General features: G+C 43.0%; 1 protein-coding gene across 4 annotated transcripts; it reads left to right on the top strand.

Moving 5' to 3' along the window:
- The first annotated feature begins 1,563 nt into the window (after window positions 1-1,563).
- Window positions 1,564-25,013, top strand: baiap2l2a (BAR/IMD domain containing adaptor protein 2 like 2a). 4 transcript variants are annotated; one of them, XM_014192661.2, is made up of 13 exons: window positions 1,564-1,830; window positions 2,125-2,200; window positions 2,847-2,933; window positions 17,744-17,805; window positions 18,115-18,186; window positions 19,096-19,191; window positions 19,713-19,838; window positions 20,321-20,510; window positions 20,792-21,011; window positions 21,289-21,354; window positions 21,541-21,712; window positions 22,315-22,358; window positions 24,133-25,013. In XM_014192661.2, exons 1-13 carry the CDS (start codon window positions 1,777-1,779, stop codon window positions 24,209-24,211), a joined length of 1,344 nt encoding a protein of 447 aa, XP_014048136.1. In that variant the 5' UTR covers window positions 1,564-1,776; the 3' UTR covers window positions 24,212-25,013. The 4 variants fall into 4 exon arrangements, with proteins under 4 accessions (XP_014048136.1, XP_014048139.1, XP_014048137.1 ...); XM_014192664.2 differs by having other exon boundaries at window positions 21,556-21,712; XM_014192662.2 differs by having other exon boundaries at window positions 21,544-21,712; window positions 24,133-25,012.
- Window positions 25,014-25,655: the final 642 nt, after the last annotated feature.

Consider the following 25,655-nt stretch of genomic DNA (forward strand, 5'->3'; position numbering starts at 1 on the left):
AGCTATATAGACGAGACTATCATCATGTTTATAATACATTTTGGCAGTTACCTGTATATAAATAGGAAATACAATGATTCTTCTAACATTTTGTCACATTAAATATTATAATAATTATTCTTATTCGTATTTGGAAATTGGGAACTATAGTTCTAGCTACTATCACGAGCCTTTGTAATAATCTGTATTGTATGTGAACAGAAAGGTTGGTAACACTAGTCCGTGGGGAGATGCGAGAATTATTTATTATTGACTAGTTCACTGCCTCAGCTCACATACCTGAGAGTTGTATATGTTTGAGGTCACAGGAGAATCTGATCAGTTATTCCTATTGGTCTATTCATTTGATTGGGTTAGGGCCCTATAGTTCCCCCAGTGATACATCTGAACCCTCATGCTGGGATAGCTCAAACACACACACATACACGCGCACCCGTACACACGTGCACGCACACACTATCCTGGGTGTGAAAAATGAGCTCATGCTCATCATATTGTGAATGTTATAACATTCACTCATTGAATCATTTCAGTTAACTTTGACATCTGATTAAAGTGTTGATGATGGTTGAAATGTATTACTAAAGGGCAATTACACCACTTTTCAACCTTGTATTCGTTATCTCCAGCATCATACCAGTGTCTACATGGTGTCTTTCTTTGATCTGTGGTTAAAAACGTAAACAATTATTCTCTGTGACATCACAGGGTAGGATTAAAAGTAAGAAAAACTGATTTTGTGAGGACAGACGCTTGGAGACGAGAAGCAAGTACAGGGAGTGAACATTTAATTAATAAACAGACATGAAACAAGACATGACAGCGTCTAGACATGAAAAACATAACGTCATCAATGCTGACACGGGGATCAAACTGAGGAACAGACAGATATAGAGGGAGCAATCAACAAAGTCAAGGAGTTCAGGTGAGTCCAATGATGCGCTATTGCGCGTAATGATGATGACAGGTGTGCGTAAGGATGGGCATACCGTCCTCGAGTGCCAGAGAGGGGGAGCAGAAGCAGGTGTGACAGTAGCCTCCCCTCTAGGGGCGCCACCCGTCTTCCCACCTGGGCGAGCCTGATGAACTGGCTGAGGCATGGGAGCCCGATGAGCCGGCTGAGGCGTGGAAGCCTGACGAGCCGGCTGAGGCATGACGCGGGATGGGAGCCTGCCAAACCCACTGAGGCGTGGGAGCCTGACAAGCCGGCAGCCTGGCGCTCGAGGGGGAGCGGGAGCAGGCGTGACAGATTTTCTAAGCCTGCAACTAGTTTCTAGCCAGAGGAATCTGTATTTTCTTGCTTCCCACGTCACCTTTAACCCATAGTGTTTGAAAATCACTATCTTTAAAATGTTTTAACTTTTGATGATGTCATCGGGTAGAACTTTATATATTTTTCTACAAAACGTAGAAATGCAGTTTTCACATATGTAGACGCTGGTATTGCAATGGAGATAATGAAAATGGCCATTTAAGGCCCCTACTTACACAGCTAACCTATCTTTGTAAAGCTTAGGTCACTAGTCGCTGCGTGTTCTGTGTTGTTGAGTCGTTTATAGCTTTGACTTGATTAATAATTGACAACAGTCCTCTCTGAGCTCCAGTGTCAATTACTCACACGTTCTGTTCTGCTCCTCGCCCAGTTTCCTGTGAATTAGAACATCCGCGTTGATACGGATAGGGCACTTTCGGGACTGTCACCTTATGTTTCACAACGTATAAATAAATAGATTAAACGTTTCATAGGCAGCCAGTGGGAACACTTTGAGAGTCAGAATGTCTGGACAAAACTGCGACCAGTTGCATCGCTCTACTTTGGGCATATATGCGGTGAGTGAGATTGGTTTGAACTCTTGACAATTGTAGCGTAGTTCTAGATATAAGCTTCAACTAATCTCAATGCACATTTGTTGTTTGTATATTCTGTTCAATTTGGCGCACTATACTTGTGAGCAGTACTGTATTCTATGGATAAATACAATATGACTTATGAACAGGGTATATCTATACAGCTTACTGTTCAAGTTAAGCACCACACCTTTCAATGTCTCACTGTGTGTGTGTCTCTCTCTGTCTCTCTCTGTGTGTGTGTGTGTGTGTGTGTGTGTGTGTGTGTGTCAACAGAGCCTGATGGATCAGTTCAACCCAAGTCTACAGAAGCTAGTGTCTTTGGGAAACAGCTACATGCAGGCTTTCCAAGGTGAGAAAGAAAGGAAGTGAAACCGATGACCTTTGTGGCATGCATTTGAATACGATGAAGCATTCCAATAAAATAGAGTACATTGTGACAAAATAGTCATTCTCAGCAGAGTCATACATACACTATATGACTCTGATTTATACTAGAGGTCCTTCTCAGAACTATACAAAGCTTCCACATCTCTTCCCTTCTACACAACAAACCTGGAAATAAATACAAATTACTTTTCATTTTGTCAACAGAGTTCATCAGGTTTCCCTTGTAAAGTACTGCCATATCACTTGGGGATGTTTATTACGATGAACCTATAGGACATAATATAATCTACACATGTTTCTATTGGTTGAACTGCTGAATGTAAATGTGTCTGTCCAGTTTATGTTCTGTCTGCAGCAGTCATTTTCCACTCCAAATCAATGAGATATGGAAATATGGAACACGTATATGTGATGGGCCCAGCTATTTGAATGAATTATAGATGAATCTGTCGATGCATATTAAACAACCTTTCTGCAATTTGCTGCTTTCAGATTCATGTGTTTGTTGTGCTTTTACTGACATGAGTCTAACTCTGGCATGTCAGAAAAGTGAATCATATCAACTGGATATGAAATTCAATTGCTTGTTTGTTTCTGTATGTGTTTAGCCCTTGCTGTGACCAGTGAGGCTTACTTCAGCACTCTTGCTAAGATAGGGGAGCAGGCCTTCCACACCATGTCGTCTCGCTCCATTGGTAAGAATCTCTTCATTCACTGTGTGTGTGTGTGTGTGTGTGTGTGTGTGTGTGTGTGTGCGTGCACATGTGTACATTACGTGTGCGTGTCTGCGTGTGTGTCAGGTCAGTTAAAGAGTATGAGAAAGGTAGAGATGCAGGAACAAAGCTAGAGAAACACGAAGGACCAATGTACTGTATGGGTCCTTTGTGCTGTTTATGGTTGTGGTTATTACCCCAATCAATGCAGTGTCCTTCACCGAACCACACAGAGCAAAGTTTACCTGACAGGCAGCACATTGGTACACTTCCTTTTACCGTCACAATACCTCTGGAGCTTTCTTAGACGAGGGCGTATGTGCATGTGCATATGTGACAGAGGGTGGACACTGGGTTGGGTTGAATAGCAGTTGTGGTGTATGCATGTGAGTTTTTTGTTGTTGTGCCATACACAGTATGTCTGTTCCTGTTTGTATAGAGCAGAGTTATAGAGGGCATAGGTGCATATATCTGTTATTTTTACCCCATAGTGGAATATTAATTAAAATTAACTTTGCCCACATCAGTGTGACTGTAATGTTGATGCATTTTGAGATAACAAGACAACCTGTGCATGAGTCTAACCATAACAACTGGTCCAGAGTCAGTCTTCCCATTTCCCTCATAATGCTAATAAGAGGTATAATGTAACCGGAGCCCTTGTTAGGGGGTGTTATCTGTACTATAGCAGTGGAATCAGGTGACAGACCGACAGGTAGTCTTCAGAGCCATATGCATAATAGAGTGTAACAGGCTGTGGGTCCTGTTTAGTTCATTTAACCCAGCCTGAACCAAGCCACTCAGGCTAAAAGGCGTTACAGATGTAGGATCTTAATTTGATCACCCTGTTGCACGAGAATTTTCCTGAAATGTAAAACATGTACTGTATTTGAGGTTTAAAAAGGCTTCTGAAATTTGTAATTTCCACTTTCAGACATGATTTTACCTTACGGAAAATGTATCAACCCCTACAAAAAAGTCCATTAATTCTACATAATAATTCACATTTCCTGTTGCTGCTGGGTTATTTTCCTTCTGTAGGAAACTGGCTCAAATTAAGATCTTACATTTGAATGTAAGGTTGGCTATGGAAACCCACATAGCAAAAGGGCTCAGTGTAGTTGAGCATTCACTGATTGGACTCCCACATTGCAAAACATTTCCTGTAAAATATACAGTAACTTACTGGCAGCAACGCCAAGTCAGCCCGTGCTCATGGTTCTCACATGGGAAGTGGAATGATAGGCTACAATGACTTTGCTCATGATCATGGCAATTTTCTTTTTCGCGTGTGCTTTTTCATTATCTGGATAAACACTTGTGGTGTCCAAAATGCTATCATATCACGCAATTATACCATTTATAAAATGGTCAGATATATCTATAAAGCTCCTATCTATCTAGTGCCTTCAGAAAGTATTCATACCCCTCCACTTATTCCACATTTTGTTGTGTTACAGCCTGAATTCAAAATTTATTAAATTTACATGTTTTTATATATTTTGCAAATTTATTGAAAGTGAAATAAAGAAATATCTAATTTATGTAAATATTCCCCCCCGAGTCAATATTTTGTAGAAGCACTTTTAGCAGCTGTGAGTCTTTTTGGGTAAGTCTAAGAGCTTTGCACACCTGGATTGTACAATATTTGCTCAATATTCTTTTTAACATTCTTCAAACGGTCAAGTTAATTGTTGATAATTTCTAGACAGACATTTTTAAGTCTTGCCATAGATTTTTAAGTGGATTTAATTCAAAACTGTAACTAGGCCACTCAGGAACATTCAATGTTGTCTTGTTAAGCAACTCCAGTGTAAATTTGGCCTTGTGTTTTAGGTTATTGTCCTGCTGAAAGGTGAATTCGTCTCCCAGTGTCTGGGGGAAAGCAGACTGAACAAGGTTTTCCTCTAGGATTTTGCCTGTGCTTACAGTAGCTCTATTCCGTTTCTTTTTATTCTAAAGAAATCCCTAGTCCTTGCATATGACAAGCATACCCATAACATGATGTAGCCACCACCATGCTTGAAAATATGAAGAGTGGTACTCAGTGTTGTGTTGGATTTGCCCCAAACATAATGCTTTGTTTTCAGGACAAAAAGTTCATTTCTTTGCCACATTTCTTGCAGTAGTACTTAAGTGCCTTGTTGCAAACAGGATGCATATTTTTTCATATTTGTATTCTGTACAAGCGTCCCTCTTTTCACTAGTATTGTGGAATAACTACAATGTTGTTAAACTCTGTAACTGTTTTAAAATCCCCTTTGGCCTCATTGTGAAATCCCTGAGCAGTTTCCTTCCTCTCCGGGCAACTGATTTAGGAAGGACACCTGTATCCTTGTAGTGACTGGGTTAATTGATACACCATCCAAAGCCGAATTAATAACTTCACCATGCTCAAATTCACTACTGGAATTGAGGGACCTTACAGATAATTGAATGTGTATGGTAAAGAGATTGGGTAGTCATTCAAAAATCATGTTAACTACTATTATTGAACACGGAATGAGTCCATGCAACTGATTGTGATTTGTTAAGCACTTTTTTTTACTCCTGAATGTATTTAGGCTTCACATAAACAAAGGGGTTGAATACTTATTGACTCAAGACATCGTGTCTATACATTTTTGCATTCATTTCTAAAATGTTCATAAAAACAAAATTCCACATTGATATTATAGGATATTGTGTGTAGATCAGTGACACTAAATCTTAATTGAATCAATTTTAACTTCAGGCTGTAACACAACAAAATCAGGAAAAAGCAAAGGGGTGTGAATGCTTTCTGAAGGCGCTGTATAGGTAGGGGTAAAGTAACTAGCAGCAGCATCTGTGGTGAGTGAGAAAGTGTGTGTATATGTGAGTGTGTGTGCATGTTATATGTGTGTGGGGATATGTAGTGTGTATGTGTGTTGGGGTGTCAGTGTAAGTATGTGGGAGGGTGTGGGTAGAGTCCAGTGTCTGTGCATAGAGACAGTGCAAGAGAGTAAGTGCAAAAAAGTGACTGTATACGGTATATGGGTCTTTCTAAAAGATAATTGACCAATGTGGGATAAAAATGTCTAAATGGATTGAAAAAAAAATCAAATGTTTTTTTATGCAGTTCAACATGTGTACTTAGAGGAATAAAAGTGAATATATGCAAATTGGCCAATAACTCTACCTATACAACAACATAGGCCTAGGACTATACATTCTTTAAGCGGGGTTCATACAGACATTGGCAAGTCTAATTCAAGGACTTTAAGGGACTTTTTCAAGCACTTCATTGTAATTTTCAAGGACCTGAATGTTATACAATTGTATAATCTATGTAATTGTACATATAGGGCCTAATATAGAACGCCCATCCATGCAAAAAGTGTTAAAGAAAAATTACACTATTACCACTTTAACATATTATTTTTTTAGGCCTTGATATTCACATTATTATTACATTCTAAAATATGTGAGAATAACGTGGACATTGCCTGACTAAAATATTATCTTCCCAGTCATGTGAAATCCATGGATTAGGTCCTAATTCATTCATTCAAATTGACTGATTTCCTTATATGAACTGTAACTCAGTAAAATCTTTGAAATTGTTGCATGTTGCGTTTGTATTTTTGTACAGTTTGTATTTATACATGCCGATTTTTCTGTAGCCTTGTTCCCGACGACCGGCACACATAATAAAGCCATGAATAGGGACAACATCCCTAGCCGTGTCCTCAAAGCATGCGCAGACCAGGCAAAGGCAAAGATAACAGAACTAAATGACTACCGCCCGTAGCACTCACTTCTGTCATCATGAAGTGCTTTGAGAGACTAGTCAAGGATCATATCACCTCCACCTTACCGGCCACCCTAGACCCACTTCAGTTTGCATACTGCCCCAATAGGTCCACCGACGACGCAATCGCCATCACACTGCACACTGCCTTATCCCCCTGGACAAAAGGAATACCTGTGTAAGAATGATATTCATTGACTACAGCTCAGCATTCAACACCATAGTACCCTCCAAGCTCATCATCAAGTTGGAGGCCCTGGGTCTCAACCCCACCCTGTGCAATTGGGTCCTGGACTTTCTGACGGGCCGACCCCGAGGTGGTGAAGGTAGGAAACAACATCTCCACTTCGTTGACCCTCAACACTGGGGCCCCACAAGGGTACGTGCTCAGCCCCCTACTGTAGTCCCTGTTCACCCACGACTGCGTGACCATGCACACCTCCAACTCAATCATCAAGTTTGCAGACGACACAACAGCAGTGGGCTTGATTACCAACAACGACGAGACAGCCTATAGGGAGGAGGTGAGAGCACTCGGAGTGTGGTGTCAGGAAAACAACCTCTCACTCAACGTCAACAAAACAAAAGGAGATGATCGTGCACTTCAGGAAACAGCAGAGGGAGCACCCCTCGATCCACATTGAAGGGACAGCAGTTGAGAAGGTGGAAAGTTTTAAGTTCCTCTGCGTACACATCACAGACAAACTGAAATGGTTCACTCACACAGACAGTGTGGTGAAGAAGGCGCAACAGCGCCTTGTCACCCAAAACCCTGACAGACTTTTACAGATGCACAATCGAGAGCATCCTGTCGGGCTGTATCACAGCCTGGTATGGCAACTGCACCACCCTCAACCGCAAGGCTCTCCAGAGGGTGATGCGGTCTGCACAACGCAAACTACCTATTCACACCCTACTATCCAGAAGGCGAGGTCAGTACAGGTGCATCAAAGCTGGGACTGAGAGACAAAAACAGCTTCTATCTCAAGGCCATCAGACTGCTGATTTGCTAATCAGCAATCACTAACTCAGAAAGACACAATCACTGGCCACTTTGATAAATGGATGACTAGTCAATTTATACAATGCATACTAAATAATGGCACTTTAATAAAATATATATAGTCTGTATATATATATATATATATATATATATATATATATACTGCTCAAAAAAATAAAGGGAACACCTAAACAACACAATGTAACTCCAAGTCAATCACACTTCTGTGAAATCAAACTGTCCACTTAGAAAGCAACACTGATTGACAATAAATTGCACATGCTGTTGTGCAAATGGAATAGACAACAGGTGGAAATTATAGGCAATTAGCAAGACACCCCCAATAAAGGAGTGGTTCTGCAGGTGGGGACCACAGACCACTTCTCAGTTCCTATGCTTCCTGGCTGATGTTTTGGTCACTTTTGAATGCTGGCGGTGCTTTCACTCTACTGGTAGCATGAGACGGAGTCTACAACCCACACAAGTGGCTCAGGTAGTGCAGCTCATCCAGGATGGCACATCAATACGAGCTGTGGCAAGAAGGTTTGCTGTGTCTGTCAGCGTAGTGTCCAGAGCATGGAGGCGCTACCAGGAGACAGGCCAGTACATCAGGAGACGTGGAGGAGGCCGTAGGAGGGCAACAACCCAGTAGCAGGACCGCTACCTCCGCCTTTGTGCAAGGAGGAGCAGGAGGAGCACTGCCAGAGCCCTGCAAAATGACCTCCAGCAGGCCACAAATGTGCATGTGTCTGCTCAAACGGTCAGAAACAGACTCCATGAGGGTGGTATGAGGGCCCGACGTCCACAGGTGGGGATTGTGCTTACAGCCCAACACCGTGCAGGACGTTTGGCATTTGCCAGAGAACACCAAGATTGGCAAATTCGCCACTGGCGTCCAGTGCTCTTCACAGATGAAAGCAGGTTCACACTGAGCACGTGACAGACGTGACAGAGTCTGGAGATGCCGTGGAGAACGTTCTGCTGCCTGCAACATCCTCCAGCATGACCGGTTTGGCGGTGGGTCAGTCATGGTGTGGGGTGGCATTTCTTTGGGGGGCCGCACAGCCCTCCATGTGCTCGCCAGAGGTAGCCTGACTGCCATTAGGTACCGAGATGAGATCCTCAGACCCCTTGTGAGACCATATACTGGTGCGGTTGGCCCTGGGTTCCTCCTAATGCAAGACAATGCTAGACCTCATGTGGCTGGAGTATGTCAGCAGTTCCTGCAAGAGGAAGGCATTGATGCTATGGACTGGCCCGCCCGTTCCCCAGACCTGAATCCAATTGAGCACATCTGGGAAATCATGTCTCGCTCCATCCACCAACGCCACGTTGCACCACAGACTGTCCAGGAGTTGGCGGATGCTTTAGTCCAGGTCTGGGAGGAGATCCCTCAGGAGACCATCCGCCACCTCATCAGGAGCATGCCCAGGCGTTGTAGGGAGGTCATACAGGCACGTGGAGGCACACACACTCCTGAGCCTCATTTTGACTTGTTTTAAGGACATTACATCAAAGTTGGATCAGCCTGTAGTGTGGTTTTCCACTTTAATTTTGAGTGACTCCAAATCCAGACCTCCATGGGTAGATAAATTGGATTTCCATTGATTATTTTTGTGTGATTTTGTTGTCAGCATATTCAACTATGTAAAGAAAAAAGTATTTAATAAGATTATTTATTTCATTCAGATCTAGGATGTGTTGTTTAAGTGTTCCCTTTATTTTTTTGAGCAGTGTATATTATTTAACCAGGTAGGCTAGTTGAGAACAAGTTCTCATTTACAACTGCGACCTGGCCAAGATAAAGCACATCTACCATTCCAGTGTTTAATTGCTAAATTGTAATTACTTCGCCACCATGGCCTATTTATTGCCTTAACTTACCTCATTTGCACTCATTGTCTATAGACTTTGTTTTCTTTTGTTCTACTGTATTATTGACTGTATGTTTTGTTTATTCCGTGTGTTGTTATATGTGTCGAATTACTATGCTTGTCACGGTTGTCGTCGGGAAAGGAGGACCAAAACGCAGCAGGGATGTGGATGCTCATCTTGATATTTATTTATAAAATAAAGTGAACACCAAAATAATAAACACGGAAAAACCGCACGAACAACCAAACAGTCTTGTAAGGCTCACATACACAAAACAAGACACAATCTCCCACAAACACTAAACCAAACACATACCCATATATAGGACTCTCAATCAGAGGCAACGAGAAAGCACCTGCCTCCAATTGAGAGTCCAACCCCGCATTAACCTAAACAGAAATACAACTAACTAGACTAAACATAGAAATGCATAAACAAGGAACAGTGCCCAAAAAACCCGGAATACATAAATCAAATACCCTTCTACCAAAAACACCACCCCGAACCACATAAAACAAATACCCTCTGCCACGTCCTGACCAAACTACAATAACAAATAACCCTTATACTGGTCAGGACGTGACAATGCTTTATCTTGGCCAGGTCGCAGTTGCAAATGAGAACTTGTTCTCAACTAGCCTACCTGGTTAAATAAAGGTGAAATCAAAATAAATAAATAAAAATATACAGTGAGTGCAAATGAGGTAAGATAAGGGAGTTAAGGCAATAAATAGGCCATGGTGGCAAAGTAATTACAATATAGCAATTAAACACTGGAATGGTAGATGTGCAGAAGATGAATGTGCAAGTAGAGATACTGGGGTGCAAAGGAGCAAGATAAATAAATAAATACAGTATGGGGATGAGGTAGATGGGCTATGTACAGGTGCAGTGATCTGTGAGCTGCTCTGACAGCTGGTGCTTAAAGCTAGCGAGGGAGATATCAGTCTCCAGCTTCAGTGATTTTTGCAGTTCGTTCCAGTCATTGGCAGCAGAGAACTGGAAGGAAAGGCGATCAATGGAGGAATTGGCTTTGGGGGTAACCAGTGAGATAAACTTGCTGGAGCGTGTGCTACAAGTGGGTGCTGCTATGGTGACCAGTGAGCTGAGATAAGGCTGGGCTTTACCTAGCAGAGACTTGTAGATAACCTGGAGCCAGTGGGTTTGGCGACGAGTATGCAGCGAGGGCCAACCAACGAGAGCGTACAGGTCGCAGTGGTGGGTAGTGAATGGGGCGTTGGTGACAAAACGGATGGCACTGTGATAGACTGCATCCAATTTGTTGAGTGTTGGAGGCTATTTTATAGATGACATCACCGAAGTCGAGGATCGGTAGGATAGTCAGTTTTACGAGGGTGTGTTTGGCAGCATGAGTGAAGGATGCTTTGTTGTGATATAGGAAGCCGATTCTAGATTTAATTTTGGATTGGAGATGCTTAATGTGAGTCTGGAAGGAGAGTTTACAGTCTATCCAGACACCTAGGTATTTGTAGTTGTCCACGTATTCTAAGTCAGAGCCGTCCAGAGTAGTGATGCTGGATGGGCGGGCAGGTGTGGGCAGTGATCGATTGAATAGCATACATTTAGTTTTACTTGCGTTTTATAGCAGTTGGAGGCCACGGAAGGAGAGTTGTATGGCATTGAAGCTCGTCTGGAGGTTAGTTAACACAGTGTCCAAAGAGGGGCCAGAAGTATACAGAATGGTGTCGTCTGCATAGAGGTGGATCAGAGAATCACCAGCAGCAAGAGCGACATCATTGATGTATACAGAGAAGAGAGTCGGCCCGAGAATTGAACCCTGTGGCACCCCAATAGAGACTGCCAGAGGTCCGGACAACAGGCCCTCCGATTTGACACACTGAACCCTGTCAGAGAAGTAGTTGGTAAACCAGGCGAGGCAATCATTTGAGAAACCAAGGCTGTCGAGTCTGCCAATAAGAATGTGGTGATTGACAGAGTCGATCGCCTTGGCCAGGTCGATCAATACGGCTGCACAGTAATGTCTCTTATCGATGGCGGTTATGATATCGTTGAGGACCTTGAGCTTGGCTGAGGTGCACCCATGACCAGCTCTGAAACCAGATTGCATAGCAGAGAAGGTACGGTGGGATTCGAAATGGTCGGTAATCTGTTTGTTAACTTGGCTTTCAAAGACCTTAGAAAGACAGGGAAGGATAGATATAGGTCTGTAGCAGTTTGGGTCTAGAGTGTCACCCCCTTTGAAGAGGGGGATGATCGCAGCTGCTTTCCAATCTTTGGGAGTCTCATACGATACAAAAGAGAGGTTGAACAGGCTAGTAATAGGGGTTGCAACAATTTCGGCAGATCATTTTAGAAAGAGAGGGTCCAGATTGTCTAGCCCGGCTGGTTTGTAGGGGTCCAGATTTTGCAGCTCTTTCAGAACATCAGCTATCTGGATTTGGGTGAAGGAGAAATGGTGGGGGGCTTTGGCGGGTTGCTGTGGAGGGTGCCGGGCAGTTGACCGGGGTAGAGGTAGCCAGGTGGAAAGCATGGCCAGCCGTAGAGAAATGCTTATTGAAATTCTCAATTATAGTGGATTTATCGGTGGTAACAGTGTTTCCATGCCTCAGAGCAGTGGGCAGCTGGGAGGAGGTGCTCTTATTCTCCATGGACTTTACAGTGTCCCAGAACCTTTTTGAGTTAGTACTACAGGATGCAAATTTCTGTTTGAAAAAGCTAGCCTTATCTTTCCTAACTGCCTGTGTATATTTGTTCCTAACCTCCCTGAAAAGTTGCATATCACGGGGGCTGTTCGATGCTAATGCAGAACGCCACAGGATGTTTTTGTGCTGGTCAAGGGCAGACAGGTCTGGAGTGAACCAAGGACTATATCTATTCCTAGTTCTACATTTTTTGAATGGGGCATGCTTATTTAAGATGGTGAGAAAGGCACTTTAAAAAAATAACCAGGCATCCTCTACTGATGGGATGAGGTCAATGACATTCCAGGATACCCCGGCCAGGTCAATTAGAAAGGCCTGCTCGCAGAAGTGTTTTAGGGAGCGTTTGACAGTGATGAGGGGTGGTCGTTTGGTCGCAGACCCATTACGGATGCAGGCAATGAGGCAGTGATCACTGAGATCTTGATTGAAAACAGCAGAGGTGTATTTGGAGGGCGAGTTATTTAGGATGACATCTATGAGGGTGCCCGTGTTTACGGATTTGGGGTTGTACCTGGTAGGTTCATTGATAATTTGTGTGAGACTGAGGGCATCAAGCTTAGATTGTAGGATGGCCGGGATGTTAAGCATGTCCCAGTTTAGGTCACCTAGCAGCACGAGCTCTGAAGATAGATGGGGGGCAATCAATTCACATATGTTGTCGAGGGCACAGCTGGGGGCAGAGGGTTGTCTATAGCAAGCGGCAACAGTGAGAGACTTGTTTCTGGAAAGGTGCATTTTTAGAAGTAGAAGCTTGAATTGTTTGGGTACAGACTTGGATAGTAATACAGAACTCTGCAGGCTATCTTTGCAGTAGATTGCAACACCAGCCCCTTTGGCAGTTCTGTCTTGGTGGAAAGAGTTATAGTTAGTGATGGAGATTTCAGGGTTTTTGGTGGTTTTCCTAAGCCAGGATTCAGACACGGCTTAGACATCCGGGTTGGCAGAGTGTGCTAAAGCAGTGAGTAAAACAAACTTAGGGAGTAGGCTTCTAATGTTAACATGAAACCAAGGCTTTAATGGTTACAGAAGTCAACAAATGAGAGCACCTGGGGAGTGGGAGTGAAGCTAGGCACTGCAGAACCTGGATTAACCTCTACATCACCAGAGGAACAGAGGAGAAGTAGGATAAGGGTACGGCTAAAGGCTATACGAACTGGCCGTCTAGCACATTCGGAACAGAGAGTTAAAGGAGCAGGTTTCTGGGCACGGTAGCATCGATTCAAGGCATAGTGTACAGACAAAAGTAAGGTAGGATGTGAGTACATTGGAGGTAAACCTAGGCATTGAGTAATGATGAGAGAGATATAGTCTCTAGAGACGTTTAAACCAGGTGATGTCATTGCATATGTAGGAGGTGGAACAACATGGTTGGTTAAGGCATATTGAGCAGGGCTAGAGGCTCTACAGTGAAATAAGACAGTAATCACTAACCAGGACAGTAATGGACGAGGCATATTGATATTAGAGAGGCATGCGTAGCCAAGTGAACATATGGGTCCAGTGAGTGGTTGGGCTGGCTGGGGACACTGCGATTCATACAGTTAGCAGGCCGGTGCTAACAAGCTAGTAGCTAGTAGCTCTATGTTTTCCTGTGTTCTCTCTCTGTCCTGTCTGCTCTTCTCTCTCGCTCCCCTCTCTTCCTTGCTTTCTGAATATCTGCTTTTCTGGATCCCCTATATTATTTCAGACGGCATAATATTAGTGCCGTAACAACTGACGAACACACACAGAAGCAATATGAACAACACTCTTTTTACGCTGCTGCTACTCTCCGTTTATCATATATGCATAGTCACTTTAACTATATCTACATGTACATACTACCTCAATCAGCCTGACTAACCTGTGTCTGCATGTAGCCTTGCTATTTTTTATAGCCTCGCTACTGTATATAGCCTGTCTTTTTACTGTTGTTTTATTTCTTGACTTACCTATTGTTCATCTAATACCTTTTTGCACTATTGGTTAGAGCCTGTAAATAAGGTCTACACCTGTTGTATTCGGCGCACGTGACAAATAAACTTTGATTTGATTTGAAATAATGTTTACCTGAATTGATCTAAAGGTAAAATCTGGGATAATTTCTGTTCCGTATTGATATTAGCAGTTCACTCAATCTTAAACCTGATTAACATTCAACTATCTTACCCTTCACTAGCAACAATACCTGTGTTCATTCTCTCTCTGTCACTTTTGCAAGAAAATCGACATGCATTCAACCATGGGGCAAAACAGATAAGGTTGGCTTATATAGTTGACATGTAAACTATATTTCGTCTCCAATGTTTATTGCAAACGAATACATTTGCACAATGACCACTTGTTGTCTCAAATACATTGTTACAGTTGTTGGTTAGCTAACTAGCGAATATTTGCATTGACATGAAATCAGTCAAAACAAGACATGGTATCAATAACATGACAAAAAATGCTGAAATGAGTCACTTACGATTCCTCACATGGCAGTTTGTCATTCTTGCTAGCAATCTGGCAATCCAGAATCACAACATGCTGACTTCTGCCCCATGGAAGTGCGCACATCGTTTTCGTGACGTTGTCAGGCAACCCATCTATATAGCTAGATGCTAAATAATTGTATTATAAACACACACACATAATCTATTCACTTACTCCTGCAAATACAACTACCGTCTCACTCTGTGTTTGGTGATCTGCATCTCTAGCCCTCTTTCTCAAGAATTTCCTATCTTCTATAAATTGGAAAAAAATGTAATTCAGCTATCAAGCTTTGTTTTTCAACAGATACGGTAGCTAACTAATTGAGCTGACGTTACTGAAAGTAGCTAACGTTAGTCTTAAGTTAGCTAGCTAGTTTAGCAATTCTTTGCATATTTGAACAGTAGCGTTACTTGATTCGACAGTAATTGGTTTGTTAGTGATACTTGTGGGGTAGTGAATGGAGTTTTCAGAGTCTAGATAGCTACTGTCAAATGGTGTAAAGTACTTAAGTAAAAAATACTTGAAAGTACTACTTAAGTCGTTTTTTGGGGGATCTGTACTTTACTTTACTATTTATATTCTTGGTCACCTCCCTGACCAAGGCCCTTCTCCCCCGATTGCTCAGTTTGGCCAGGCGGCCAGCTCTAGGAAGAGTCTTGGTGGTTCCAAACTTCTTCCATTTAAGAATGATGGAGGCCACTGTGTTGTTGGGGACCTTCAATGCCTCAGACATCTTTTGGTATCCTTCCCCAGATCTGTGCTTTCACCCAATCCTGTCTTGGAACTTTACGGACAATTCCTTCGACCTCATGGCTTGGTTTTTGCTTTGTCATTGTGGGGTGTTGTGTGTAGAATGATGAGGGAAAAAAACTATTTCATCCATTTTAGAATAAGGCTGTAATGTAACAAAATGCGAAAAAAGTCAAGGGTTCACGCCTTGTATGTTAATGAGCCAGCGATTCTTCTCCCTCCCACAATATTTTACCACAGCAATATTTTTTTTACAGCAAAAGAGCAATACAGTACTTTATTGTTGAATTGTACTGAAAAGCTATTCAGCAATTGCTAATAGTGAAAATGTAATTCTATATTACAGCATACCAACTGATATTTGGTGATTTATATCACTTGTACTTTGGGCCTTAACAAAGGCTTCGAAACTGACAGTAACTGCAGGGCAAAAGAGACACGGTTGTTGAATTCGTTCATTTTCAGTAATTTGGTCTTCACCAAGTGAGTTAATAGGATAATGTTATCATTATAATGAAATTCTATGAAAATACATTAGATAGTCCTTATTTTGAGGTCTAGCTTTACCTTAATACAGTGGCCTGAAACACATGGTTTACAGGCCACACACATCAGGCTAGCAAGTAGGTTTTCAAAGATCCAGTAACTTTCCCCAAATGTACTGATTTTCAAAAAATCCTGGTTGAAGGATTTCCAGGAATCTTCCAATTGGGATTTCTGGAAAACCTGGTCAATTTTACGTGTATTGCATGCTGTTTGGGGTTTAAGGCTGGGTTTCTGTATAGCACTTTGTGACATCTGCTGATTTAAAAAGGGCTTTATAAATACAGTTGATTTATTGATTACAATATGTCAGTTAAATTCATACAGCATTCTCACTAATGGGTGCAACAAATACAGCCTCTTACAAGTCACACCTAAAAATATGTCAACAATCTTTAGAAACTGGTTTCATCCGTCTCCTGTTACCGGGCAGAAAATTGTGGCTCAGTCAATCAGTGGCCTGGTTAAGGACAACACCATGCACCCACTGGTGTTAAAAAAGTTTTTGCGCTCCAAAAATGCAGTATGATACAGTATTTTGCATAACAGTGAATTACTGGCAGAAATTGACCAGTAAGTTACTGTAAATTTTTGGGACAAAGTTTGTATATTACTGTATTCTCTGGGGGTAGAACATTCTCACTCAACTAGAGCTTCTTACAAGGCATGCCTTAAAATATGTTAATGAGATTCTTTCCCCGCCCACAGCATTTTCCCACAATGCACCATCATGTATTCTGTAAAACACATTTAAGGTATGTTTCTGTGCATTCTACAGTGTTTTACTGGCTTGTGCCATCAAACCCCTGCAACTTTAACAGAACGCTGCAGTCCGCCTGGTATTTAACCTTCCCAAGTTCTCCCATGTCATCCCGCTCCTCCTAACACTCCACTGGCTTACAGTCGAAACTAACATCCACTACAAGACCATGGTGCTTGCCTAAGGAGCAGGAAGAGGAACGGCCCCTTCCTATCTTCAGGCTACACTTAAACCCTACACCCCAACCTGAGCAATCTGTTCTGCCACCTCTGGTCTTTTGGCCTTCCCAACCCTACGGGTGGGCAGCTCCCACTCAGCCCTGTTCTGGCATCCCAATGGTGGAACCAGCTTCCCCCTGAATCTAGGACAGCAGAGTCCTCGGCCATCTTTCTACCTCTGAATTTTTCTGATATCTATTTTATTGAGGAAAAATGTACTTGCTATGCCTGTGATATGTGGTTGACCCACCTAGCTGTTTTAGGATGAATACACTAACTGTAAGTCGCTCTGGATAAGAGCATCTGCTAAATGACAGAAATGTGAAATGTAAATGTAAAATGACAGAAAACTTTACAACGTGCTTTAAAACACGTTTACGATATTTTACTGTGAATTCTACCGTGTTTTACTGTTGAAATTACAGAAACGTCTTACAGTGTAGTCAGAGAGATGCGCCTTGGGATGTTGTTAAAGATTATAAAAGCAGGCTCTCATTCAGTGTGTGTGTGTGTGAGGGGTGGCGGGGAAGGAGCGTATGTGTGTTCTGACACTGTGTGTCTCTCTTTCTGGGATGTGTGTGTGTGTGTGTGTGTGTGTGTGTGTGTGTGTGTGTGTGTGTGTGTGTGTGTGTGTGTGTGTGTGTGTGTGTGTGTGTGTGTGTGTGTGTGTGTGTGTGTGTGTGTGTCTTAATGTCTGCCTATGATCATTTCTCATTGTGTCTCCCAGGAGATGTCCTGATTCAGATTTCAGAGAACCAGAAGCGTCTCACTACTGAACTGGAAGGAATAGTAGGTTACTTTACACTCCTCATCAAACAGTAGAACAGTGGCACTGCACTAGTTCTTGTACTGTATTAGAATTCAAAATGAAGAATTACGAGTGTATTGTAATTAATTGTACCTGGGGTTGTAGGTACACCTGTCAAAACAACTCACAACTAAGCAACCCACTTATTAATATGTTGTACTGTATATTTTACTAGATGGCGTAACAACACAGTTGATTCTATAATCGGACAATTTGAGATGTGATTTTTTGGCTTACCAGTGGTGTTTCGACTACTGCGATCATAATAACCATTCTCTGTGTTGCTCTAGTTCCGCTGGTTCCACACTGAGGTGCTACAGGAGATGAACAACAATGTCAAACTGGATAGGGACTACATAGCAGTGAGTAGCCACTCTCATTCACATATGGGGCGGCAGGGTAGCCTAGCGGTTAGAGCTTTGGACTAGTAACCGAAAGGTTGGAAGTTCAAATCCCTGAGCTGACAAGGTACAAATCTGTCGTTCTGTCCCTGAACAGGCAGTTAACCCACTGTTCCTAGGCCGTCATTGAAAATAAGAATTTGTTCTTAACTGACTTGCCTAGTTAACTAAAAAAATACTCCTTTCACATACTGTAGCCCCTTGTGTTGACAGTACAGAAGTTGTGTAGTAAAGCTCATGGACTGGCAAACAGACTGAATGTAGTGGGCAGTGCTCCAAGTTTGATGCTTTGTGTGAGGATCAAACAAAGTGTTATTTACTCCTGGACCATTCCTTATTGATACTTTTACATGAAGACTATGGTGGTGTTATTATGTATACACTGAGTGTACAAGACATTAGGAACACCTTCCTAATATTGAGTTGTACCCCCTTTTGCCCTTAGAACACACTCAATTTGTTGGGACATGGACTACATGCCCCAACAAATTGGGGCCCATGTTGACTCCAATGGGAGTCAACAACAACATGGGATGCTGGCCCATGTTGACTCCAATGCTTCCCACAGATGTCCTTTGTTCTTGAAACACTCAAACTGGTGCGTCTGGCAAGGGCACTTAAATCTTTTGTCTTGCCCATTCACCCTCTTAATGGCACACATACACAATCCATCTCTCAACTGTTTTAAGGCTTAAAAATCCTTCTTTAACCTGTCTGCTCCCCTTCATCAACTCTGATTGAAGTGGATTTAACAGGTGAGATCAATAAGGGATCATAGCTTTCACCTGGATTCACCTGGTCAGTCTATGTCATTAATGTTTTGTACACTCATTGTAAATGTATCTGACATTGATGTAATGTGTCCTCCAGGGCAGCAGGAGGCAATATGAGATGGAGGTACAGATCCAGGCCATATCTTTGGAGAGGCAGCTGAGGAGAGGGGCTCACCAGGTCAATCCACTCAATGTGTGTGTGTTTGTGTGTGTGTGCCAGAGGAGGTTGGTGGCACCTTAATTGGGGAGGACGGGCTCATGGTAATGGCTTGAGCGTAACAGGTGGGATGGTATCAAACACCTGGTTTCCATGTGTTTGATGCCATTCCATTTGCTCTGTTCCGGCCATTATTATGATCTGTCCCCCCCTCAACAGCCTCTGTGTGTGTGTGTGTGTGTGTGTGTGTGTGTGTGTGTGTGTGTGTGTGTGTGTGTGTGTGTGTGTGTGTGTGTGTGTGTGTGTGTGTGTGTGTGTGTGTGTGTGTGTGTGTGTGTGTGTGTGTGTGTGTGTGTGTGTGTGTGTGTGTGTGTGTGTGTGTGTGTGTGTGTGTGTGCGCGTGCGTGCGTGTCAGAAAGAGTATGAGTAAAATAAATAAAATATAAAGATTAAGAGTGCACCAGGGAGAACGCTATTACATTTCTGTAAAGTATTTACACAGTGCGTGTCTGTGTCAGAGGAAGTTCTATATTTACACATTGCATGTGTGCTCACAGGATGAGTACATTCACTTCCTGAGGGAGAGTCAGCGCGAGGCTCTGATGGAGGAAGAAAGGCGATACCGTTTCCTGGCTGAGAAACACTGTGGTCTCACTCAGTCCATCATCTACCTCATGAACAAGGTAGTGTAGCTTAGTTCATTGTACTACAGTCTCATTTAATCATACACACTCAATAATATGCTATTTAGCAGACACTTTTATCCAAACCGACTTACAGTCAGGGATGCATGCATTTTACATATGGATGGTCCCAGGAAGCAAACCCACTATCCTGGCATTGCAAGTGCCATGCTCTACCAACTGAGCTACAGAGGACCACCCTCTCCATTACTGTCATAAAACACATTCATCATAGAAAGAACCGTGGCTGGTTTGCAATATGACAACCTGCTCCTGGCCTTTTCCTTTTCCAAATCTCCAATTTGTGGATTTGAAGGGAATGAATAAGTAGAGGCACCACCTAGTGTGTTGCGTTCTGTTTTTATTTTTTGAGAGAGAGTGTTAAGTAAGAGAGAAGAGAGTGAGTTTCCTGACTAGATTAAAGCCAATGAGTAAACAAGGTGAATGAAAGTAATGTAACGTGTGTGTTTTCGATGGGCCAGACAGGGGCAGGGGGAGGCCTACAGCAGATAGCTGATGGATGGAGAGACCAGGTCAACGCCACCAGACGACCTGGATCCCGGAACCCTTCTCGCCTGGACCAGGACAACACATCCAGAATGAGGGAGGAGGACAGGGGGAGCCAATGGTCAGGCAAAGAGGAGCAGCCTCTGGGAAGAGTGCCCTCCAGAGGTGGGGGCATGATATACTGTATATCTACACTACAGTATACCAAACCTATAGTGTTAAATAGAGTACTCATCTTCGTGCCCAGTTGACAACTTTGGTGGAAGCCATCAATGGCAATGTCCATGCTAAAACAGGTTACGTCCATCTGGATAAATACAATGTACATACCATACTCATGGTGTTCAGGTGTCTTTCCTCTCCTATGACCTGCCTTCCTGACCCTCTGATGTTCACACATCCTCTCCCCTCTCCTTCCTCCCCTCTCACCCTTCACCCCCCCCCAGGCCCATCACCCCAGAACACCCGTTCCCGCTCCAGCTCATTTGGCGAGTCCCTAGGACTGGGTGGAGGTGGAGGAGGGAGACCTATGAGAGCTCTGGTATCCCACCCCGCTAACTCCAACAGCCCCACCATGCTGCCCTTCTCCCGGGGGGAGGTGGTGAGCGTGCTGGTGCAGGAGCCCCGTAACGGCTGGCTCTACGGCCGGGCAGAGAGCAGCTCACGGTGAGGGAGAGGGAGGGAAAGAGAGATGCTCCTGCCTTCAAGGCAAAGCTGCCCTCACAGAACAACATTGTATAAGGAAAACTTAAATCCGTTCAAGAGATACTCCACTTGATACTGTAGTCTTTGGGATATGAACCAGAAAATGTAAAATACCATTTTAATATATATATTTTTTAGCCTACTTGCTTATGAAATGTGCTGAATGCTAGCATGCCATAGCTCTCTGTCCTTCATAGAAACTCATAGAAATGTATCTCTTCTCTGCTTCCCCCCACAGTCAGGGCTGGTTCCCAGCTGCCTATGTGGGGACACTGGAGGAGGCCCCTAGATCAACTGGCTCCAGGTGATCCACTAGCTCCACTGTCTCTTAAAGGGACAGTTCACCCAAATTTCCCCTCAAGGGAAATTATAATTTGCTTATAATTTCCCTTGAGGGGAAATTTGGGTGAACTGTCCCTTTAAGAGATAGTTGCTAATGAGTTGCTGATGCTAATGATATTTTGAGTTTTGGTGACCTTTGACCCTTTAGTAGCTCCACCCTTAGGAGCGCCCACAGTATGGACAACCTGCTGGACCAATCAGGAAGCAGCAGCCACGGTAGACCCCCGCCCCCGCCGCCACCTCCACCCAATAGACAGACAGAGATGCGTCCAATCACACCCAGCATGGAGAGAAGGGCGGAGACTCACTCTGACAATAAGGTAATGCTGCCTGGGTGAATGATCACTGAGGATCGATGTTGGCCATGAAGTTCTTAAAGTCTAGTGTTTACACTGTTTACTCTATGGTGAGCCTCCTGTACGACACTAACGTGGTGTTTCTAATAAATCAATGTTGGTTTGTTATTGTTAACATGATAGTCTGAGGAAAGTCTCTGAGTGAAAGTCATTCCTATTCAGGTTTTTGGTGAGGCATAACAAGTAATGAAAAGCTAGCTATAGTAAAAGCTAGTTAGAATGGAGTTAAAGCTGAAAAGGTTAGAGAAATTAGTATTTAAAATCCGCTGCATGTTTGTCCTCCGGCCAGCAGGGGCACTGTGGCAATGTGCTGTTCTCTATGACGCCACAGCCCTCCTTCTGGTGGATGCAGGGGGGAAGCTCCAGCTGCTGACAGTGTAGGGGGGTGAGGAGTGTGTGAGTGTGTGTCTGTTTGTGTGTGTGTTTGCATGGTGTTGGATCTTTGCATGGTGTGGATTGCACACCCGTAGATGCTCTGCCCCCCTCTCTGGGTTACAGCTATATATGTAAAAATGTTTGCATGGGTTGGAATACCTTTAAAGTTGTGTTCTTTCCTCCCCTTGCAGAGAGGAGAGCGCCATGGTGGACCTGGGCCAAACCTCTTCCCAAAGTAAGGAACAGCCATTGCGGTTCTCATCAGTCCTATTTGTGTTTATTCATTACTAAGAAGTGATATCTAGAGAGATCGTTCAAGATTGACGTCGAAATTGGATGTTTATCCATGTCCCGAGGGAAATGCCATCAAAACCGGCAACTATGGGCAACAGTGAACGCTATTACCGTCAAGTAGGCTTGGGTTTTTCTAGGGCGTGGTGCCTGGGTGTAATCCCATGATTCTGGGTCAGAAGGTTGTGTGTTCGATCCCAGTTGTGGACACAGTTTTTTTATACAGAGTGCCTTCGGAAAGTATTCAGACCCCTTAACTTTTTCCACATTTTGTTAGGTTATAACCATATTCTAAAATTGATTAAATAGTTTTTTTCCCCTCATCAATCTACACACAATACCCCATAATGAAAAAGCAAAAACAGTTTTTTTGACGTTTTTGCTAATTCCTTTTACTGAGGAGTGGCTTCCGTCTGGCCACTCTACCATAAATGCCTGATTGATGCTGCAGAGATGGTTGTCCTTCTGTAAGATTCTCCCATCTCCACAGAAGAACTCTAGAGATCTGTCACAGAGTGACCATCGGGTTCTTGGTCACCTCCCAGACCAAGGCCCTTCTTCCCCGATTGCTCAGTTTGGCCGGGCGGCCAGTTTAAGGAAGAGTCTTGGTGGTTCCAAACTTCTTCGATTTAAGAATGATGGAGGATACTGTGTTCTTGGGGACCTTCAATGCTGCAGAAATGATTTGGTACCCTTCCCCAGATCTGTAATGTAACAAAATGTGGAAAAAGTCAAGGGGTCTGAATACTTTCCGAAGGCACTGTATATAACCTATCCAAAACCTAAACCCTTACCTTAAAGCAGCAATCAGCAGTAGAAACAATAACAAAGAGGACTCCCTGCCACTGTTTTGGTAAAAAGCTGAGGGATGGGGCTGGAGAAATGCAATCACTCTCGAATTCATAGACAGACTATGGATGCAAAGACTGACCATCCATGATATCAAAATTAGAGTTTTAACCATGTTAACATTTTCTTTGTTTACAAATGTTGAGCAAAACAAGCTGATATTTTAAGTTCTACTGGGGTAAGACAGTTGAACTAAGCTCCTGAGGCATTTCTAAGTTATATTCTTCAAGAATCAATGGGTACATATCATACATGTATAAGTCCAAAAATGGATGTAGCAATTGCTGATTGCCGCTGTAACCATTCAGAATGAGTGCCTAAACTTAAAGTTTTAACCCTATCCCAAACCTTAACCCTTACCTTAACCTTTGGAATGAGTGGCTAAACTCATCCCTTAACTTTGAAATTTGACGTTTGGAGGAATGGAACGATACAGAGCAGCAGGAGTCAACCCAGGGTGTCAAAAACATTTGGAGCAACTTCAAAATTTGACGTTTGGAGAACGTGGAAAAATTTCTAATTCTGCAGTGAGACTGTGAGAGCTTGTTGGAGATATTGTAATCTGCGTACACATTCAAATGTCTCTAATTTTATCACAAAATGTTATGCAAATGAGTTGCTGTATGTGATGATGCTGGGCCATGCTGGGTCAGTTAGTTTTGGAGAGGCGCCGCTGTGCGTTGGGTTAGTGCTGCTGTACACTCTGTTCATCCAAATAAACGACAACTTGATTATTTCATGGGAAATCATCATTCTGGACTGTTTATGCTGGTTAACAAACTACGTGTGTTTCGGTTTTCTTTCAGGCTCGTTTAAATATAATGCGTGAGCTAACATATCTCTGTTCTCTCACTGTCTTTGTTGTATAGGGGCACCAACCCTTTCGCCACTGTCAAGCTGAAGCCCACGTCCACCGATGACAGATCTGCGCCACGGCTCCGTCGGTGAAGAGGTCACGCCCTTGGGAGGTATTGGGCGCGTTCCAGTTCGACTACATTTCAGTCATTGCATTCCATCAACAAATGGTTTCATTCCGCGTTATCGACTGTGCAGTCGACTGCTATATCATATGATTCTCTGATATGTTAAATAAATACCTATCCAGGCGTTGTGAGATCTGGCAGGTGTCTGAAATGTAGTCATGCAAATGCAGCAGGGGTTTTAGGGTTGATGCCCTAAAACTGCCCCAAATCTTCCCAAAGTGTTGAAAACTGTCTTAATTAAAACTGCCCCAAACTTTCTCTAAGCAGCTCCTGATACCAATCTTGTACAGTTGGTTATTTAAAAATATGATGGAGTTTATCGGATGATTACAGTGATAAAGGAAGTTCGGGGGGCAATGTAAGATGCCAGAAACCCTAACAGATGCTTGGTGGACTGATTTATCTGGCAAGTGCATTAATACGTTTTATTTAATTAGTGAGACAAATCTTTTATGGCGCTCATTCATGCACTTTTATTCAGAATCAGGAATATTTTCTGACTTTATATACAGTTGAAGTCTGAAGTTTACATACACTTAGGTTGGAGTCATAAAAAACTCATTTTTTCAACCACTTCACACATTTCTTGTGAACAAACTATAGTTTTGGCAAGTTGGTTAGGACATCTACTTTGTGCATGACACAAGTACTTTTTCCAACAATTGTTTACAGACAGATTATTTAACTTATAATTCACAATATCACAATTCCAGTGGGTCAGAAGTTTACATACACTAAGTTGACTGTGCCTTTAAACAGCTTGGAACATTACAGAAAATTATGTCATGGCTTTAGAAGCTTCTGATAAACTAATTCAATCCCAGAACAACAGCAAAGGACCTTGTGAAAATGCTGGAGGAAACAGGTACAAAAGTATCTATATCCACAGTAAAACGAGTCCTATATCGACATAACCTGAAAGACCGCTCAGCAAGGAAGAAGCCGCTGCTCCAAAACCGCCATAAAAAACCCAGACTATGGTTTGCAACAGCACATGGGGACAAAGATTGTACTTTTTGGAGAAATGTCCTCTGGTCTGATGAAACAAAAATAGAACTGTTTGGCCATAATGACCATTGTTATGTTTGGAGGAATAAGTGGGAGGCTTGCAAGCCAAAGAACACCATCCCAACCGTGAAGCACGGGGGTGGCAGCATCATGTTGTGGGGGTGCTTTGCGGCAGGAGGGACTGGTGCACTTCACAAAATAGATGGCATCATGAGGTAGGAAAATTATGTGGATATATTGAAGCAACATCTCAAAACATCAGTCAGGAAGTTAAAGCCTGGTCGCAAATGGATCTTCCAAATGGACAATGACCTCAAGCATACTTCCAAAGTTCTGGCAAAATGGCTTAAGGACAACAAAGTCAAGGTATTGGAGTGGCCATCACAAAGCCCTGACTTCAA

The sequence above is a fragment of the Salmo salar genome, chromosome ssa03, assembly GCF_905237065.1.
Source record: "Salmo salar chromosome ssa03, Ssal_v3.1, whole genome shotgun sequence".
Taxonomy (NCBI): domain Eukaryota; kingdom Metazoa; phylum Chordata; class Actinopteri; order Salmoniformes; family Salmonidae; genus Salmo; species Salmo salar.